This window comes from Mercurialis annua, linkage group LG4 (assembly GCF_937616625.2).
Source record: "Mercurialis annua linkage group LG4, ddMerAnnu1.2, whole genome shotgun sequence".
NCBI classification, from domain to species: domain Eukaryota; kingdom Viridiplantae; phylum Streptophyta; class Magnoliopsida; order Malpighiales; family Euphorbiaceae; genus Mercurialis; species Mercurialis annua.
Window position 1 is genome coordinate 29609185 of NC_065573.1, and position 21760 is coordinate 29630944.

General features: G+C 32.7%; 3 protein-coding genes across 3 annotated transcripts; 2 read left to right on the plus strand and 1 right to left on the minus strand.

The window, feature by feature from the left end:
- Positions 1 to 659: 659 nt before the first annotated feature.
- LOC126677621 (ferredoxin--NADP reductase, chloroplastic) lies at positions 660 to 4313 on the minus strand. The gene is made up of 9 exons (XM_050372331.2): positions 4048 to 4313; positions 3682 to 3928; positions 2913 to 3046; positions 2741 to 2819; positions 2185 to 2276; positions 2026 to 2103; positions 1343 to 1405; positions 1013 to 1247; positions 660 to 854 (listed from the first exon to the last, which is right to left on the minus strand). The coding sequence occupies exons 1-9, from the start codon at positions 4150 to 4152 to the stop codon at positions 787 to 789; spliced, it is 1101 nt and encodes a 366-aa protein (XP_050228288.1). The 5' UTR covers positions 4153 to 4313; the 3' UTR covers positions 660 to 786.
- Positions 4314 to 6003: 1690 nt separating this feature from the next.
- On the plus strand, positions 6004 to 8419 carry LOC126676358 (F-box protein CPR1-like). The gene is made up of 3 exons (XM_050370541.2): positions 6004 to 7288; positions 7430 to 7486; positions 8110 to 8419. The coding sequence occupies exons 1-3, from the start codon at positions 6102 to 6104 to the stop codon at positions 8156 to 8158; spliced, it is 1293 nt and encodes a 430-aa protein (XP_050226498.1). The 5' UTR covers positions 6004 to 6101; the 3' UTR covers positions 8159 to 8419.
- A 6022-nt stretch (positions 8420 to 14441) lies between these two features.
- Positions 14442 to 15923, plus strand: LOC126677690 (glutathione S-transferase U7-like). Its single transcript, XM_050372445.2, has 2 exons — positions 14442 to 14817; positions 15261 to 15923. Exons 1-2 carry the CDS (start codon positions 14494 to 14496, stop codon positions 15786 to 15788), a joined length of 852 nt encoding a protein of 283 aa, XP_050228402.1. The 5' UTR covers positions 14442 to 14493; the 3' UTR covers positions 15789 to 15923.
- The last annotated feature ends 5837 nt before the right edge of the window (positions 15924 to 21760 follow it).

The window sequence follows — 21760 nt, forward strand, 5'->3', positions numbered from 1 at the left end:
CCTTCAATTGTCATGTGAAAAAAAATCTCCATATACATTAGGTCTAAATAAAATGTTTCCATAACAATAGCAGAAACTCTAATCATGCAAATTTTAAAGCCAATTCCGAGTAACAACAATTTCTAGTCCATTATCTATATAAAATATAGGAATAATGTTAAATAAATTCATAAACTATACATGTTCTTTTAATTTATTCACGAACTTTAAAACATGTCAATTGTATGCAGGAAGTTGCATTTTTCTCAATTCGATACATATGTTGACGTGGCACTCATTTATTGGTGTGATTTTTGTCGAGTTGTAAGTTATTAAGCACATTAACATATTATGATCTCGTGTATAGAATTGAGAGAAAATACAACTTTATGTATACAATTGGCATATTTCAAAATTAGTGATTAAATTAAAAAAACAAATATAATTTATGAATTTATTTACTATTATCTCTAAATATATTAGGTATATTTTCATGTTTCCAAAGTTGTATAATATTTTGAAAGTTTTAGTGTATTATTAATATTAAAAAGATGTGAAACTAAAAAAACTGTAGATTTATTTTTAATTTTAAAATATCACTAATATTTAAACTTTAAACATTATTAATTTTTAAAAGTTTTATTATATACTCTTGATCTTTATAATACATACAAATAGTCACCATAGAAGAGAAGATTTTATTGAAAATTGGAGTCATATTACCTATCTACAGAAATGCAGGTTGATGGAATCATTACAACAAAAAGAGGAGACATTAATTTGTACAAGTAATAAGGGTTGTTCACATTAGTAAACTTCCACATTCCATTGCTCTGCTCTCTTCAATGTCCTTTTGTACTCTAACCAATCAATGCCTGAAAATATAAAATGCAAACATGAAGTTATGTCCAAGAATGTATGTTCAATGAAATTCAATTATAATTTTTTTTTTTCGGAAAGATGAAAATCTTCATTAATAATCGACTACTAGAGTCGATGTGTTTTAATATGAACAAAGTTAAGTATATGTCACCTTCTTTCGCAGCCAACGATGTCATAATGTCATCAATGCCCTTCTCCATTCCTTTCAATCCACACATGTAGACATAGGTGTTATCTTTCTTGAGTAATTCCCAGAGCTCTTCTGCGTATTGAGCCATTCGAGTTTGAATATACATTTTTTCTCCTTTTTCGTTAGTTTGTTCTCTGCTCACAGCAAAGTCCAGCCTGAAGTTATCAGGAGCTATCTCCTTCATTTTCTCGAATTCCTGTCCATCCAAACCAACAATTTTCAACCTTAATTGTTAATGGTTTTGTACTTACAGAAGCATTTTAGTTGGATCGATCATGTCATTTGTCTCACCTCCTTGTACAGCAGTGAGCTGCTTGTGGGTACTCCCAGGAACAGCCATGCCAAACCGGTGAACTATAACAGGCATCAAGAGAACATAATTAGTAATCAGCTGAGCTGATTGATATTCAAGTTGGGGGTAAAACAGCTTGAATGATACCAAATTTTTGTTCTATGTTTCAATTTGATATAAAGACCTTAATTTGTACCATAAAGAAGGCAATTGCCCCTTAATCTAAAAAAAATAAATTTATTAAGTAAAATTAGTTATAATTAATTTTAATTTGCACATATCACATAGAAAAAAAAATTATATATTGACCTTCTTAATTCAATGAATTTTAATATATATATATAAGCCTTCTAATTTCGGTTTGAGGCTACACTACTTAATATAAGGCATCGCATCTACTGGTAGTTAACGTGATGACCGGCATGGAAGTATATTATAAGAATATACTTCATCTTGTCACCACAATAGATCAAAATATGACGAGAAATTATGATCTGAAATAAAAAATATTATTTATTAAGTATTAATTTGGTAAAATATGAAATTTTGGCACTGAATTGGAATATAAGGTAATTATCTAGTGTTGGTCAAACTTTTAACCCTCAAGTTGGACAAGTCATGTTTAGATGATAGGACTTTGCATGATTTGAAAAGAAGTTGTAACAGTTGACATTGATTGAACCTTATAGTCCTCATGCTTCTCAAAGAACATTTTCCACAAGAATGATCTGAAAGGAGCAATTCCAGTTCCTGTTCCAAGCTGTAAACAGAAATAAATTGGACAGTAATTAATGTATTGGAATTGTATTCAATGCAATTTAAGAAATTTTTTGATGGTTACCATAACAATTGTGGCATTAGGATCTTTTGGCATCAGCATTTCTTTTCCAATTGGTCCAGTAATCTTCACTTCAGCTCCAGGTTTCAAATCACCTTAACAAAAATTAATACAAATCTCAACTGTAATTTGGCTCCTCATAATGCCAATAATCTTCAATACATGCAATATTAGTGTAAATTCAGATAAAAATTAATATAATGCAGAAAAAAATAGGATAAATCTATTATTATATTTTTAAACTATAAGTCTTTTGATTAACTAGTGCCTAAACTAAATTTTGTCTATTTTTATTTCCTTAACTTATAAAAAAAACGTGTCTTTGAGTCATTATATTAAGAGCGAGATATTCACGCCCCAAAATAGCGAGTTAGTAGTTAAAAAATGTCATATAACTAACGGAGGTCCATTGAAGGATTTGAAAACATGCTATTCAAAAGTTCATGGATTAAAAAGAGACAAAAGTTAGTTGAAGGACCAATTAAATTAATCAAAAGACGTATAATTTAAGGACCTAATAACGAGTTAAGCCAAAAAAGAAGAAATTTTGAAGACTTACATAAGAAATTTGAGCAGACTCCTTTTACTACTTCTCCATTGTCATTGGTGTACACAAGTCGCTTCACACAAAGAGAAACCTAAACAAATAAAATTTTATTAAAATGAAAATGAGAATGGAAATAAGAGAGAATAAAAATAAAAATAAAAATAAAAAAGAATGATTTGCTCACAGTTTTGGAGTCTCCAAAGTCACCAATAGCACTGCTGGCAATTGAATACAATCTCAGCTTGTGAGGCTTCCCATTCTTATCAATACCATCTGGAATTATACCAATTGACTGCCCTTCTCTGTACGGTACCTCTCCTATACAACCACTCTCCTCAATTATACTAATTTTTTTGATAAAAATATATTATAGCAATTTACATCCATAAACAATTTTTGAAATTCTGCTCAAATTAAAGCATAATTAAACAAAATTGTTCTGTCAGATTTTCAAATTTGTTTCTTTGTTTATTTTAGGGATCCCACATGATCAATCATGTAATATCTCAGTTATAATTAAATTAGGGGATCAATTGAGTCAAGTTGAAATAAAAATAATTCGATTTGACTCAAACATTCAAAATTTGAGGTTGATTTTTATGTTAAGAGCGAGGTTGAACTCGATACTTGATAGAGTAATTATGGAACTCAACTCTGGTCGACTTTGTATCAAATTTCAAAAATGTAATTCTAATAAAAAAAATGTTGTTATAACTAGATATAAATATAAGTGATCAAAAAATATATTAATAAAAACTCAATTAGATTGCAAACCTGTCAAGTCGAGTATCTTAATACTTGAATTGAACTCGATAGCAAATTCGAGTCTGTTTCAATTATTGTTTGAATCAACTTTGAATAACTCAGAAGTCGACTTGACTAGATTAAGATCTAATAATGATTATAATTTACATAAATGCACACTAAAATTGTCAAGGTAGTTAAATTCATACCCTCAGTGCTGAAGACCATGTGCCAAGTTTCACCAGGAGCATCTTCACCAGTAATAATAGTATTCAAAAGGCATCTCCCGATGTAAGGCTCCTTCGGCTTAAACTTGTTAACAACAATACCTTCATCATTTTTCTTCGACTCTTTCTTAACCTTAACCGGAGGAGCTTCGGCCTCTGTTGTAACTTGAGCTCTAATGGAGATCACTCTTCTACCAGAAGACAAAACATCTCTATAATAAACAGGAACCTGAAGGAAAAAAAATAGTCAAATAACGTATCGTGCAATCAAGTAAAATTCTGCTCCCCCTCGGTGAAATTTCTGGTTCCGCCACTGAATGTAACACTATTAGCTGCGGAATAAGTTACCTTGTTGAAGGTGATTCTCTCTGGTGATATGATGGACGCTCTTGAAGATAGAGGAGTGGACTTAGAGGACGGAAAAGAAACTGCAGCTGTAACTGCAGCGGCCATGGCTGTACTGTAGTGTAGTGTGTTAATGGGAAGTGAGAAGATGAAATGCTAGAAGGGAGATTATTTTTCTGGTTTGGTTTTGTTGTGTTTAGGTTTGGAAATGGATTATGGGATTGCGTGGATGAGATTTTGAAGCCAATGAAGTGGTTGATGTGAGGATAAGTCCGTAATCTAATGTATGACTCTCACACTCACTCCATCTTAACACCTCTGTTATTTTGGCTAAACTCACATTTGGCTTCCTAAACAATTTGAGTTTTGGTTATTTGGTCCCTGTTTTTTTATTTTGATTATTTTATTGGCAAGTGACTTGTGTAAATGTTAAAACCCATATGGGAATAGTTTGCATTTTCTTTTTTGGTCTATATTTTTCAATTTTGATTCTTTTGTTTCTTGACTTCTTTTATTTATGCAATTGAGTCCCTTTTTAAATGTTTGTTAGATGTGTGAAACAGGAGAAATTCTTAGGTGAACCTAGTCCACCACGTAGGATTATGAATCATCCATAAATGATATACCACATGGCATAATTATAATAAATGATCCATTCATTTATTAACACATCATTTATTGTATTTAGAATTAAAATTAAACACTTATTAATTACAATGATGTGTTAATAAATCATTTATTATAATTATGTCACATAGCATATCATTTGTGGATGATTAATAATCCTACGTGGTGGACTAGGTTCACCTAAGAATTTCTCGTGAAACAGAAGTTATATGATAGCTAGCATAAAAAATAAAATAGATTTTTACATGTAAAGATAATTTAGATTACATTTAAATGAGTATCACTTATGTTTTTTTTTGTTTTTTTAATTATACTTCTTTCTTTTTATCTATCTTTGTCCCTCTAAAAAATATCTTTCTAATGTAGCAGAGGTGACGGTGGACAAGATAAATAAATAAAATGTCAATTAATATAATAAATTCTAAGACATAGCTCTTATAAGCTATCAATTAGTACGAATATCAAAAATATTAGGCCAAAAACGGTACTAAGTCAATTGAAGATTGAAATTGAAAAAGAAAAAAATAATAATTCCAAAACATCAAAAATTACCTCACAAGAGTATTGAGACCCTAGTCTGAATTTAAAATGGAATACCGAAAGAAATTAATTAAATAAACATTAATTGTAAATTATAATTTTGGAGGCTTTGATTAATGAATTTGGCTCAAAAGCTACAATATTCATAAGCAAAGCGCATGAATATCGATTGTTGGCTTGTTATCAATAAAATTAGCGAAAATTAGTCTAAATCGCACACTTTCAACTTTAGCAGAATAATCAAACTGCCACTGCTCAACTCTTTGATCTATTATCTCTGGGCAACCACTCCCGCATCAGTAATATAATTATACATTAATATCTAAAACATATGTAAATTAATGTATGCATAATATAATTATATATTAATATATAGGATTTGGATTCTCTCAAGTTCAAATGAACTTGAGGGGGTCATGTTCACGATTTGTACCGTTTATTTTGTAAAATTGTGATTTTTGATCTACACCGTTCATTTTGTAATGAACGGTGTAGATCGTGAACATGACTTTTCTCAAGTTTAAAATAAACTTGAGGGAATCCCAATAATATATAAGTTTCAATTCATATCCAATTAGTTAATTAGTAAAACAAATAAAGCATTAATCATTTTATGAAAAATAGAAACTAATTAATCTTTACTATCCATAATATTTCAAAACTTACTATATTTGAATAATATTTATAGGATATACATGTAATATAATATTTGCATTCGAGTTAAATAAATAATCAAATAAATAAACCTAACATCATGATCTACATACTCCATTTATTAGTTTTTTAGTTTGCCATTTCCCATCAGAAAAATGTAACGCCTTTCATATTTTACAAAGGGAAAGCAAAAAAACAAATTTTATTTGACCGTACAGGTTAGGGTTTAGCGCTCAATGGACTCCTACTATATATACTCACTTCCGGGGTTTACTACGAAACCTACAGTAACAATGTCCGACCAAATTCTGCCTGAGACTGTGTCCAACATTCTAAGCCGGTGCGACGTAGCAACAATTGGTCGCTGCAAATGCATCTCCAAGCAATGGCGTGACATAATCGAGAGTACCCATTTCATGAAACTACACTTAGACTATGCCACCAACACCAGCTCCGCTGCCGTGTTCTTCAAGGAGCTGTTCGACGAAGCCCTCTTTCAAGCGTCCATGAAACATCTGGACTCGCGCTATGTGCCAATTACTTCTCAGGTTATGCCATTTGTCTTAATTGGTTCTTGCAATGGTTTACTTTTATTGCACAAGAAACAAACTCAAGACTTTTGCATTGTGAACCCTGCTACTGATAAACATGCCTATCTTCCACATTTACTTCCAACTTGTAATGATGATGCTGCAATAGGATATGGTTTTGGTTATGACAGTGTTAATGATGACTATAAGGTTATTAGGATTGCGCAAGAGTCTGGTCCTGGTAAAACGGGTTTCTTTAGAACTGAGATAACTGTCACTTGTGTTAAGAAAAGAGCAATCGAACTTGATGAAATGCCTTACTTTATGAAGCCATTGGCTAATGGTTTGTTTCTTGCTGGGGCTTTGCATTGGCTAATGTGTAGATATGATCACAAGAATATGCTGTTAATTGTGGGTTATGATCTTGCCACGAATGAAACCCGAGAGCTGCCACTCCCTGATTTGAAGGGTGAACTTAAGGATTTTAAGTTTGAGGACTGTGTAGTTGGTTTGGGTATATTGAGAACATGGTTATCCATATCTACTAACTATGGAAATGGTATGACTGTTGGTTTTTGGGCTATGAAAGAATATGGTGTTGAGGAGTCCTGGTCGAAGCTATTTTCGTTTTCCCTTGCTCACATGTCATGTGCATTGGTTAGGCCTTTGGGTTTATCGAACAGTGATAACTTAGTTGTACTTGAATTGGATAGGACGCGACTTATCTTGTACGACAGAATGGCAAAAGATGTTACAGGTTTAGAGCACAAGGCTTTCGGAGAAGCTATGGTTTGTTTCAGAAGCATTGCTCCCCTTCCATCTGCTGAAAATGGACAAACTGATGAAAACAATCAATCTTCTCAAGATCAGAATAGGTCAACAAGGAAGAAGAGGTAAAAATACCTTATGATTGCAGATATTCAGCTTTTATTCTTAATTTCTGTTTACTGCATGTAATATGATATATAGATATAAAGCATTTGGGGGATGGAACTTAAATGGCTGAATTTTGCTGATGTTCGATTTTTGTTTAGGGATGATTTTCTGTGGAAAGGTTTCAAGCTTATATCATGGTCATGGATGGTAAACAGGTAATGATAATCTAATTATTCACCATTATGATTGCAGTACATTGTTCATAAGCTGTCTCACACATTGTGATTGATATTCATTGTTGTTAATTCTTGATTTCCTTTGACTACATTCTCTATTTGATTAACTTATAGTTGGTAGAAATGTGGTAATTGTAGTGATAGAGAGTCTTATACATCTAGTCTAATGCTTTTAAGGTAATTCTCTTGACTTCCAAGTTCCAGTTTACCTTGCGACAATTATCCTTTTCCACCTTACTCGGGTTTAAAAACTTTAGTTGCTCTGTTTTTTGTTTTAGTTTCACATAATGCCATGCGCGGTGAGGATGATGTGAGGACTTTAAGGAAAAAGTACTATTAGCATAAGCTATTTACTATTTTCTATCCATCTTTCTTGCTAGTTTTTAAATCACTTAGTGGCTTTTATTTTTAATTTTCAAGATATACAGGTTTTCGTTTGCTTTCATAGTTCTCTAGATAACTCCTTCCATAGATGAGCTCTCTTATATTGATGTGGGGATGCAGCTTATGTATAACTTTCAATCCACAATGCAGTAATCATTCTCTGTATTCTTGACACCATTGTGATCTTTCTTTAATTTTTGTTCATTTGTTTGTCTCAGGGTTTCCACTTGTGTGATGAAGTTTTTTTGGTGGAACAGAAGAAATTAGGACAACTTTTTTGTTTAGTGAAGGCCACATATATATTACTATATGTATATTGCTAAAAGGCTTACATGAGATTTCAGAATAGTGATGCTGTAGGATATGGTAAGATTGAGCAATCTGAACTTCTAGGTTTTTTACTGACCAACTTACTTATTAGCTTATGTTAATCTTCCATCAAAAAAAAAAAGCTTATGTTAATCATTAGTCCTTATTCTCTTATGATCCCGTATAGACCGTCATTTTATATGTTTTTGATTGGTGATCTGTAGCTGTTGTAGTATTTTTGTGACTGTGAATGCCAGGTTATTGACTGTTTAGTTGTTTTTAGGGTGTGCAAAATCTAATATAAACCAAACTAAATATCTCAAATAGATAAGTTCAGTTTGGTTCAATTTGACATATTAAAAGAATTACAGTCTTTGGTTGGGTTCAGTTTTGGAATAAAGAGTTTCAGTTTAGTTTTAGCACAACTAACCAAAGAAATCAAATCGACACAAGTGACCTGTTCAGTTTGAAAAATGTCAAGTTGTAATTTTGGTTTGGTTTGATTTGGAAAAAAATTTAAATTTTAGTTTAGTTTGATTCATTTTTAATTGGTAGAGAGTTGGCATTATAGGATTTTTTTGTGTTAAGATCTGAAAGTTAGTCATCCTTTTAAAAAGTAGAAGATTCATTTGATGAATAGTTGGAAATTGTGTTGCTTGGATGACAAGTTTTGCAACAATGAGTTTTCTAAGGCTAAATCTATAATTAGGTTCCTTAATTATATGTATTTTGATTAACTGGTTATTAAATTTCGGTTTTGCTCTTTTTGGTCCTTCAACTAAGGGAAAACATTATATTAAATCCCTCGTTTGATTTCCTTCAGTAGTGTGATTATATGCTTTAAAGTTGGTGATTGATGAAGGTTGAACATTTTGTAGATTCCTGGACAATATATTATATATTTATCTGGTTCATACTGTCAAAATATATTTTTCAACATTATTAAAATTTATAAATATATATATATGTTCAAAAAATAATAAAAATTAATTTTTTATATAAATGTTTTTCTTTTAATTTAGATTTTATAAGTGATTTTGCTTATATATTGGAGTAGTGTTCATGAATTTGAATTATTTGTAAATTATTCAAAAATAATTCAAAAAGTTTTAAAATAAGTTTAAATGAGTTTTTTTATAAGCGCAATAATCTATCTTCATATGATATTTTTAGATTTAAATATATATTATTATTATTATTATTATTATTTGTTGAATTCCATATCTAAAAAACGTTAAATACATTAAATATCATAATTTTTAAAATAATTATTCTTTATTGTATCGAATTCGGATTTATTTGAGTCAAATTAGATGGTTTGAATTTCTTTCGAACTTGAACTTGAACTTGAACTCAAACTCATTTTATGTTTATCAATTTGTGAAAAATAAAAAATATTTTTATTTAGTGTTTTTTTTTATACCGATAAATTCTATTATAAGAAAAATATAGAGAGAAAGTTAGAGAAAGAAGCATAAACGGTTAATGAAAATAGTAATTTTTCTTCATAGATGAAATTTAATTATGTGTTATGTTAGTGAATTCGTCGGACGGATATCTAAGGAAAAATTTAATTTAATGATAAATAATAGTTTATGGATTAAAAAAACTAAAATGAAGATTAAGGACTAGTTAATCAAAACATATAAAGTTTAAGGATTTTAAAATAGGTTTAATTCCTACAATTTTCCCTATGTAAAAATTCATTTTTATAATATTCTATTAGACAACTGAGTTTAGGAGCACGCTCCCGGCGAACATCTAGCAAGAGATTTACAGTAATACTTTTTCTTAACTGAGGGATCATAAAAAGTGAAAATGAAATTTAAAGACTAACTATTCAAAATACATCTATCTATCTATCTCTATATCTATAACTATACTATAAGAGCGAAGGGGGGACAGGCAAAATTACGATAATAGGTTTCATTAAGAGTAAAATTCATATTAAAAAAGTAAAATTAATAAAAGTTTGATTTAAATATAATAACATAAATAAACTAATTGCCGAAGTTTGTATTCTAGCAAAGATCTTAACAGCATATATAAAATCAAACTAATTGGAACGTATTTGACTGGGATAGCAAAGCTAAATTTTTAATTCTAATAGTTAATTAAAATTAATGATTGTGGTATAGGGTAGGATTACATTCTTTTCCGGTGAGTGAAAAGAGATAATAACCAACTAATTTCATACAAATAAAAACTCTTAAATAGGAGTTTGAGTTGTATATAAAGAGCATTGAAAATACATGAGATTGAGTTATATAATAAATGCACTAAACAATATATATCTAAGTTATTGTGTTGTTAATTTAACATTAATTCATCTCATATGCTCACAAATTATAATGTCTTCGGCTCAGCTTGATTGCAAGGTTTGATTTTTTAAATATTTATTAGTTTAATTTTTATGAATATTCAATTTTAGAAAGTGTATTTAATATTGTGTTGATTAATTTTTTTTTGATAATGTGTAGTGTTCTTGAAAAAATTATTGTTTTGAGAGTTGGTGAAAAAATTGTTGCCTCTATTTATAAAATTATATGCAACTTTAATAGTGTTTGTTTGCAAAATTATTAATCTAGAAGAATTATACAAAAATCGACCGATCAACAATAACAATCATAATTTAATAGCAGCCAAAATCTCAAAATCGGACCAACAATTAAGTTCTCAGATCTACGATGTCTCTTCAATAAGGTAATTTCTCTTTTTACTTTCATATATTAATTTATGTATATTAGTGATGATTGTGTGTTGTGGTCCTATCAATCAATAAATTATCCTTCAATAATTAAAATATATGTAAAATTAAAATTTGATAAATTAGAATTGTCTTCCATAAATTTATTTATTTAACCATGAATTGTTTAACTGCAAATTTATGTCTAATTGTAATATAAACTAATTATGAGTTTCTTAAAAAGAATCGGAGTACTTACAGTACATATACAATTTTATTGCTTCCTCAACAACAAGTTCATGCAAAAAACTATGTAATTTAAAACACACATGTGTATTTTTCCATTCGAATCATATTTCTGCAACAAATATGACTAAGTGATTAAATTTGAAATTCCTGTAACTCTATTTGAAAGTCTTTATTAAATAGAACTTTAAATGTTTAATTTAACATAAAAATTTATTATAGGAATACGGATACGTCTTTAGAATTCTAACAAAATTGTTTTACTCAGTATAAAACTAGAATTATGATTTTTAATGCACACTAATTTAACTATCAAACTAGACAATTACAATCCTAACAAAATATAAGTAATAATATATTACTGAAATAAAAAAAATTATAAATAACGGGTCATATGAATATTGCTCACGTGCGTAGCACGTGGCGAAAAACTAGTACTATATATAAAAGCACGGAGGGGGGGACAGGCACATTTACCTTAACGTCCTTATTATTAATATTAGGTTATCAATTAAACTTCTAATTAATGTCAAACTCCTTATTATTGTCAATTTAATTATTAAACTGAGTTATATATCTATACTATATATAAAAGCACGGATTGGGGGGGGGGGGGAGACAGGCACATTTACCTTAACGTCCTTATTATTAATATTAGGTTATCAATTAAACTTCTAATTAATGTCAAACTCCTTATTATTGTCAATTTAATTATTAAACTGAGTTATATACTAGAAATAAAACTCCTAATATAACTAGCTAGATTATCTATTATACGTATATTTTAGTGTCCTATTATTAACATTAAGTTATATATTAAACTCCTAATTAATGTCAACTCCTTATTAATGTCCTTAATATAATTATAAATTTAAGCTATGTATTAATAATAAAACTCCTAATGTAACTAGGTCATCTATTATTCGTATAGATTATGTCTTTAATTATTGTTCCTTCTAATGGTCAAATTACACTTTATTAAAAAATGAATATATTAATTAGTTAAAAAGTTATATTTAAACTCTAACATTAAAAGTAGTTTAAGTTAAGTAGTATTTAAGATTAATTAATTAATTAATTAATTATTAATAGATAATTAAATTCTATAATAACATTAAATAATAATTAAAATAGTAACTTTTAGTTGTATTAGAAATAATTTAGTATATGCAGTATTCTAAATCAATGTTTTAGAAGTGGTTTAACTTAAATAATATTCTAAATCAATTAAATATTATAGTAGTTTAACTTCTTTTTTTGAGAGAATTATAGTAGTTTAACTTAAGTAATATTTTAAACACGTTTTATAGCGCTATTAAATACTAATTTAATATTAAAAATATTAAGGATGAATTACTATTTAACTACATAAACATAAAATTATCACATATAAAACAAAAATTGATGATGTTACTATTATTGCTCTACCATTATCACTTGAATTTAATGTTAATAATAATAAATTTAATTAATATATAATTCGACGAATCAAATTACGAGCCACGTGCGTAGCACGTAATGTAAAACTAGTATAGGTAAAAGATCTAATTATAGATTTATCCATTTTCTAATTGGCATTTGAAAGACTGTATTTAATTGTTGTAATATGACTCTCATTAGTCATTATTGTATTTTAATCTATTTTTCCATGGATCATCTTGATTAAAAAAAAGTTTGCCATTTTCCATCAAAAGAAAAAGTAATGGCTTTTCACAATTTACAAAATAGAAAGCAAAAACAAATTTTTATTCGACCGTACAAGTTCGGGTATATCTAAGGGTTTGCATTTTGTATTACAGTTTGGTTTGGTAGTGCAAAAGCTAATAGAACCGCGCAGTGTTTACGCAACATAAAAAATAAAAACTGAAATAATTTTTATAGGGATAACCGAAATATATTTTTACCATAAAAGAATTCAGTTCGGTGCTGTTTTTGGTTTTTAATTCGGTTATAAATTCAAAATAAATAAATTAAAATTCTAAATTTTAGCAAGGTTAAATATATAACAAACATGAAACAATCAATATTTGCTAGCAGGACAAGCAATCATATTCCGATTTTGGTCGGATGGAATGAAGAAAAAAAAATTATTATATGTAAAATTAAAGGGTTGTACATTTAAACACACAAAACGACGTTGATTTATGTTATATAAAGCGAGTTGTTTTGCTAATCCGATTTTTTGGTGTATTCGGTTTTAAAATATTCAAAACCGAACCTCATACCGAAAACCAGAATTTCTCTTTTATCAAACAGAACCACTCCACATTACCTATTAACACTTAACAGAACCATTTTTCAATTTTCGGTTCGGAATCTCGGTTCAATTCGGTGATTGTACAACCTAGGTATAGGAGAAGTCACCATGAAATTTGAGCTTAACAAAAGTGAATATTACTGCCTCCACAAACTATTCCACCATCAAAGTTTTTTCATTAAATCTTAAAGCACTTAAAAAGTAAGAACCCTAATTAATAAACAAAATGAAAAGCAAAGTTGAAGGCCTACTTATTAATCAGTAGTCCCTTGCTCCATCTCAAACAAACGATAGATTCTGACTCTTCTTTTCTTCTCAATATCATACTAAACAACTCTTCCTCTCCCATCATACAGTACTTCCAACAAAACTTCACAACCATTCTTTGAAAATCCCAAAGGTTTCACATCTATATATAGTAGTATTGATAACTTTTTTGTAATTTTTCTAGTTTGGTATACAATCGGTCGATAACCCAGTAACACTTGTATTAAAAGACTATAATTCAGTAACTATATTTTCCCCCCGGATATGTATGTTAAAATCCCTCAATTCTTTTAATAATTCAATGCCCTAAGGTTCACTGCTAGTTGTATTATTAAAAGAAATCTGCCGACATATATACATAATTACGGATTAGGTAAATAATGGCATTGGCAACGAGCCACCTACTATTACAAAAAATAAATCATATGACCAGTTTATCATTTTTATTTATTTTTCAGCATGTGATGAAACCCTTGTACAATTATTTTTTCCAAAAAAGAGCACTTGTTAGATTTTTAACAGTTTTTTAGCTGACCTTTAGCTAGATCTAATAATATTACAATTTGAAACTAAACAAATTAGGATCCTTCTTAACTATATTCCATTTTTCAATCTAATATAATGTTGCAACATGTAGGCTGCCAAGTTTTTTCTACATTTAAAATTAAGGTGCACAGCTAAGAAGAAACAATAATCTACTCAGTCAATACTGTCAACTATGTATTGAACCAGTGGGAAATATTTTATAATATTCCTTTGCTATATAATCAGGATTTTTATTACTACAATTACTCATATCATCACCTTCTTTTTTTATTTTTGAGTTCAGAGTATCAAATGGCAGAAGAATCGGATTTGAAGCTGATCGGTTCACGGAAATGTCAATATTCTTGCAGGGTAATATACGCTATGTATACTAAAAACATACCCTATGAGTTCATAGAAGAAGAAGATTACCTCTCCACCAAGACAACTTTACTTGTTGAATCGAACCCAGTTCATAAAAAAATACCAGTGCTCATACACAACGGCAAAGCCATTGCAGAATCAATGATCATTCTCGAGTACATCGATGAGACCTGGCCAGATGAGCCTATCCTTCGGAAAGATCCTTATGAAAGAGCGAGAGCTCGTTTCTGGGCTAAATTTGTTGATGATAAGGTATATAATTTATTTTATATACTTTGGCATAATGATGCTAAAAGTCAGATTGTTCGACTTTGTAAAAGTCTATACAAACTTTTCAAAAGTTTTTAATATTTTAATTTGAGTTTGCTGGAAATCTGTCAGAATTTTCAAAATTAATTTGAATTCTGTCTGCATAGTAATTAAATGTGTACTTTCTTTTAAAATTTTGAAAGAATAAAAGTTGTCAATTGGGATGTCACATGGATAAATTATTTTAAGGAAATATTAAATCGATTTTGAATATTGCATAGATCTCCAGTGAATTGACTGTACTTTGATAAATTTAACTTTTTTGAAAGATTTGAATAGATTTTTAAAAAGTTAAAAAGTTCGACTTTTTAACACATTTAGACCTTTTATTTTTGGCTCATACTGTAAATTCCAAAATTTATCTGATTTATCATGTTACTGTGCAGATCGTGCCAGCAGGTGAAAGGTTACTAATAGCGGAAGACGAAGAAAAAGATGAGATCATCAAGGAAATTCAGGAGCAGATGACGTTTCTTGAGAATGTGATCAAAGAAAACAGTGAATATTTGTTAGCTGAGGGAGACGAGGGGGACTACGTAAACGATGAAATTCGTAAACTTCTTGTTCCTATAGAAAAATTCTTAGAAGAAAATGAGGGTAAGGAAAGTGAGTATGTTGACAGGATGCGTTACCAGAGGAAGGTTCTTATGGATTTGTTAGAGCAAAAGAATACTGTTTCGGATTTCGGATGCGTTGTTTTAAACGCTGTGGTGTATTTCGCAATGAATGAGCTTTTGATGATTAGCAGAGAGATCGCTCAAATAGAATTATTGGACGCGGACCAGTTTTCAAAATTTACTCGGTGGTTGGGATTCACTTCGCAAAATTTTACGATCAGTAGTATTCTTCCTCCAAAAGATGATTATCTTAATCATATTAGAGCTCGCGCTGAAGCTGCAAAATCTACCTTGTAATAGAAAGCAGACTCCTGTAGTTGCTTCACAGTTCTAGAATAATTAAATCATTGTGTTTTATTTATATGTAGCTAGTTTGTTTTCTTCCTTATGTGTGATTGCTATATTATCAATAAAAAGCAGTTTGGTTTGTCAGCTTCATAACTTAAACTTGTAACTATATTGAAGTCTCACTATTTATTAAAAGAGAAAAATACTCTTCATTTTTTTTTCTTCATGTTAGTTGTAAGAGTTAAAATTTTAATAAAGTCATTTTTTCAGCCCACTGGCTGGCAGAGGGGTGAGTCGAACCCACACCCCTCTGCAGATGCACAGTGAGTGTGGCCAACCGGGCCAACACTCACTTGCTAAAAATACTCTTCATTCAACATAAAGATTAATTATATTCAAAAATCCATTCATTTATAGTTTAGTGTAAAATAAAAAATTTGATTTCAAATTGATCCATTATATCTGGATGCTTAATAAAAAGTTAAAAAGAAAACTAATTGTACAATAGTATATAATAAGAACTATTTTAAAATAAAATTATCAGACCAGTTTTGATGAGGTTGCGGAGATGAATTTTGAGTTCATGAAAAAAAAGGGAGCGCAAAGTCGCTTAATGGCAGTTTCGTAATTCTGTCAAAATTGAAAGTGTGCAATTTGGGCGGTTCCGGAGTCTAATTTTATAGGAAACGGGACAACGATCGATACCCATCATCTTGGCTCATGGCCTACGTCGCTTCTGGGCTAATTTCCCTCATATGGGCCCTCAAAATGGTGTTTTTGTGATTTCGACAGTTTTGAGACCTTTTAGTTTATTTCGTTTTACACCCAGTTCAGGGTTTTTATTTTGTCTTAATATTTAAATAACCTTATGAGCTGTTGAACGGCAGTTTTTGATGTTTTGAGGCGTGATTTGTTATTTCCCAAATTTCGGTATTCTTTGAATCATCGATTATTTAATGCCTATTGCCTGGTATTCTTTTATTTGAATCAATAGGTTTTAAAAGTTAATTGTTGGCATTATTCTATAATCAACAGCATTTAAAGTTATCTTGTTCTTTTTTGTGACTTCCGCTACACCAGTGGGTATCAGAATCAGTTTGTTTCTGGATTGAATTATGCCGGCGAGGAGAAATCTGTAACGGGTGAAAGAGGTTTATTACCGTAACCATATTCGTTAGATCGAACAGCGACTTGATGATATTGACCAATGAATGGAGGAACGGATGCACCGGGTAATGGAGCAGATGACGGAACAGATGGGTGAGTTGTTGGTTAATCAAAACAGGGCTAACCAACCACCTAAGAGGGGTCAGAATCTGCCACGTGATGAATTTCCTGTTTTTGAAGACGAGGAAGATGATGGGTATTATGAGGAGGCTCCATAACGGCTGTAGAGAGGGCGCGTTGATAATGATCAATGGCAAATTTTAGCGTTGGAATTCATCAGTTTTACGTTAAATTTAAATTATGATCTAAATTGAATACTAAAACAACAAAGTCAATTCACCGGCGGCTGACTCAGGTGGTGCATTTTCAGTGGTTTTTTTAATTCAGTATTTTTATGGATATTAAGTTTAGAAAGAACTTTTAGTGTTAATATTTTTGTACATTTCTTATGGATAGTTATGTTAAAATCCCTTGATCTTTTAATAAACCAATGCTGTAAGGTTTACTGCTAGTTGCTGTTATTAAAATCTTCCGACATACATAATCACGGGTTAGGTGAATAATGCGGGTATTGGTGGATATTGAACTATGCTAAAATTTCAAAATGGGTACGAAACGTTTTTTTGTTACAAAATGGGTACTGAACTATGCGAAACGTTACAAAATGAGTACTCTCTGCCACTTTTTGCTGACGTGACTTCTTCCTTCGTCCAATCAATGGAAAACACGTGGCTGAGAGTATCCATTTTGTAACGTTTTATATAGTTGAATATCTATTTTGTAATAAAAATAGTTCAGTATCCATTTTAATTTTTTTATATAATTCAGTATTCTCATAAGTTTAATACCCTGCATAATGCATTGCAATTTGCAACGAGCCGGTTATTTAAAAAAAAATCATATGACCAATTTATCATTTTTATTTATTTATTTTTCAGCATGCATGAAACCCACTTGTTCAATTTCTTTTCCAGAAAAAAAATGCACTTGTTAGACTTTTAACAGTTCTTTAGCTGACCTTTAGCTATATCTAATAGAATATGCATTCTTACAATTTGAAACTTAAAAAATTAGGATCCTTCGTAGCTATAATGCATTTTTCAATCTAATACTATAATATTGCAACATGCAGGCTGCCAAGTGTTTTCTACATTTAAAATAAAGGTGTACAGCTAGGAATAAATATAATAATCTACGTCCAGTCAATACTGTCAACTATGTATTGAACCAGTGGGATATATTTTATAATATTCCTTAGCTATATAATAACGATTTTTGTTACTACAATTACTCATATCATCACCTTCTTTCTTTATTTTGAGTTCATAGTGTCCAATGGCAGAAGAAGAAGAATCGGATTTGAAGCTGATCGGTTCAGAGAAATGTCAATTTTCTTGCAGGATAATATACGCTCTGTATACTAAAGGCATACCCGGTGAGCTTATAGAAGAAGAAGATTACCTCTCCAGTAAGACTGATTTACTTGTTGAATCGAACCCGGTATATAAAAAAATACCAGTGCTGATACACAACGGCAAAGCCATTTCAGAATCATTAGTCATTCTCGAGTACATCGATGAGACGTGGCCGGAGAAGCCTATCCTTCGTAAAGATCCTTATGAAAGAGCCAGAGCTCGCTTCTGGGCTAAATTCGTTGATGAAAAGGTATATTAATGTCCAATATATAGTGTTAAAAAGGCAAACGTTTTCATTTTTTTAAATCTATATAAACATTTGAAAAGTTGTAAATGTAATCCAATTTGATCAATTGAAAATCTATCTAATTGTACTTTTTGTAATAATATATAATCGATTTTAAAAAATTAGATAGATTTCCAGCAAATTGGCCAAGTTAGAATTAGTTTACAACTTTAAAAAAATTTGGAGAGATTTTTAAAAAGTTTGATTTTTTTGCCTTTATGGCACGAGTAGACCTTTTATTCTGGCTTATTTTACAAATTTTTAAATTCTGTGTAATTTATCATGATAATGTGCAGATCGTGCCAGCAGGTGAAAGGTTACTAATAGCAAAAGACGAAGAAAAAGATGAGATCATTAAACATATTCAGGAGCATATGGCATTTCTTGAGAATGTGATCAAAGAAAACAGTGAATATTTATTAGCTGAGGGTGATGAAGCGGACGAAGCAAACGAAAAAATTCGCGAACTTCTCGTTCCCATAGAAAAATTCTTAGTAGGGGCGAAGCAACCTCGCCAGGAACGAACATCACTAAGTCAAGCATTTCACCGACCTGGTAACAATTTCCGACCTTCTTGAAACCATAGAACGCATGACTTGGGGAGTCACCGGATCGATGGGAATTCAAACATCATCCGAGACAATCATGCCTGATAAGGTCGGACCAAGAACCTTACCCGAGCTCTGAAGTATGTTCGACTTAGACCTAAGCCGAGCTCCGAAGCACTGGACCGCCTAGTCCGAGATCTGAGCTACTCCCCGACACGGAAACCTTGATAACTTGACTCCCAAGTTATCCGGGCTCCGAGGTCCTGTCCAAAGAGCGCCCACTCGTGTACCAGATCCTGGGACCACAGAAGATTTTCTGACAGGTACGTGAGGAATGTTCCCTCTGACACACCTAACAACCCGTGCCTCCCGCAGGGATATTCCACCACGTCAGCATAACTGATTTCTGGGACCACTGAGCTCACAGCCTGCCAGCAAGGCAGGTTTGTCCTTAAACCCTAACTATAAATAGAGGGTTTAAGGACAAACCCTAGGTAATTCTCTTTTTCTCTACTGAAAACATACTCTTTTCTCTTCTTCTTCTTCCTCTACTTCAAAACCTTACTTGAGCGTCGGAGTGAACGTCCGGTGACCCCCACCGGAGTTCCTTCTGACCTCTGTTTGCTTGTGTTGTGCAGGTCGTCAAAACTCGGATTCAGTTTGGTGATTCATCACTTGGCGCCGTCTGTGGGAATCGTTTTGTATTCCCTTGTTCTACTCTGGTTCTCTTGACGTTGCTGATCAGATCTTGACAAGAAACAATGGCTGATGATCCTGTTTTGGACAGGGTAGATCCTCTGGGAACTACGGTTACCGACGCTAACTTGGTTGGTGGAGTCTCTGCTAGTGGTCGGACCTCTGTGATCACTGGCTTAACCCCTCCGGCGAATGCTCAGGTGGGAGGATCCAGGGCCTCTGGCAGTGGAGCTGGATTTGTGCCCTTATATGGGTTGGAAAACTATCCAAGGGCGAACCCTTTTGCTTCAGATCCAAGTCACACCCACTTATCAACCCCAGGAACCACCGTGCCTCAGAGTTTCCTCCACAATACCTTGTCTCCCACTCAACTCAACTTCCCGGTAGACGCTACACTGGTGGCTACGGGAACGGGAACAACTTCTGGGCAGGATATACCTCCGGCGGTCTTACAAGCTCAAGAATATTTAGAATACATGGCTCGCCAGCTGCACCAAGCTCAGCAGATGCACTTTGCCGTCATGTCCCAGTATTACCCAAGTTATAATCCCTCGGCCACCCCTGTGGCCCCGCCGCCCCGAGCTGCTGAGTTTCAGGATGGTCGTCTTCCGAGAGAAGAAGGTCGGAGCGACCACCCACGACCCAGACCTAGGGGTCCCACAGAGCATCAAGCACCAAGAGGCGAAGATCATCGTGACACTAATCTGCCGAGAGACGAAGGTCGGCATGATCGCCCTTTTCCGAGAGACGAAGGTCGGAATGATCCTCCCCCTCCTCGAAGGGAGGGGGTGCAAGACGAGAATCTACCACCGGGGACACAGCGCGGAGACGCTGGTTTGGGGAGGGGAGACCCAGACCCGGAGGCAGATCCTCTGCGGACCGCGAGAGCAGGAGCTCCACCGGTCAGGAGAAACGGGGCCGAGAGTGTTCACAGTTCGGGGGCCGCATCTCAGCATCAGAAAACTTTGCATGACGAAGTTACTCGTCTAGTCCAGGCCGAGCTGGATAGGCATAAAGGGCACAAGGCAGAATCTCGACCTTTTACTACCTGTGGCATTGCTAGCCCTTTGTCAAAGGCTATATGGGATGACCCATTTCCAGATAAGTTTAAATATCCGCCCATTGACAGATATAACGGTAAATCCGACCCGATGACTCATTTAAGTTGCTTTCAGGTTGCCATGGGAGTTCAAAGTGTCTCGGACGCCACGGTATGCAAAGTTTTCCCTTCAACATTGAGTGATGCGGCGCAAAAATGGTACCAGAACCTCAAGGAGGGCTCTATTACCAGTTTCAGGGAGCTCGCCATGGCTTTCAAAACTCATTTTGCCCCGAGCATCGAACGAAAGAAAAGATCCAGTGATTTGAAGAAGTGCTTTCAAAAGCCTGGAGAAAGTTTAAAAGCTTACATTGCTCGATTCAATGCCGAGGCGATCATGATAGAAGATTTGAACGATGATACCGCCATCGATGCTATGAAAGATAACACCAGCATGCAAGTCTTCCGAGACAGCCTGATCACCAACCCGGTTGACACTTACACCGAGTTGATGGACAGGGCTTGGAATTATATCAACCTTGACGAGGAAAGGCAGAGGAAGTCTTATGGGACGGCTAGCCCGGTTCCCAGTAAAACGCAGAATACTCAGGGATCTAACCGTAACCAAGATCGGTACCGACCTCTGAACGAGACTTCGGGGTATAGAGGTAACAAGCCATTCAATGCTCAGACCAGTCCGCCAAGTACGGGGCCTGGTACTAAGCCAAGTTTCAGTATTGGAGGGGGAACGGAAGGATATGTAGATCGAGCAGGAGTGCCGAGACAGTATGTACCACTCAATACTCCGAGGGAACAAATTCTATCCTGGA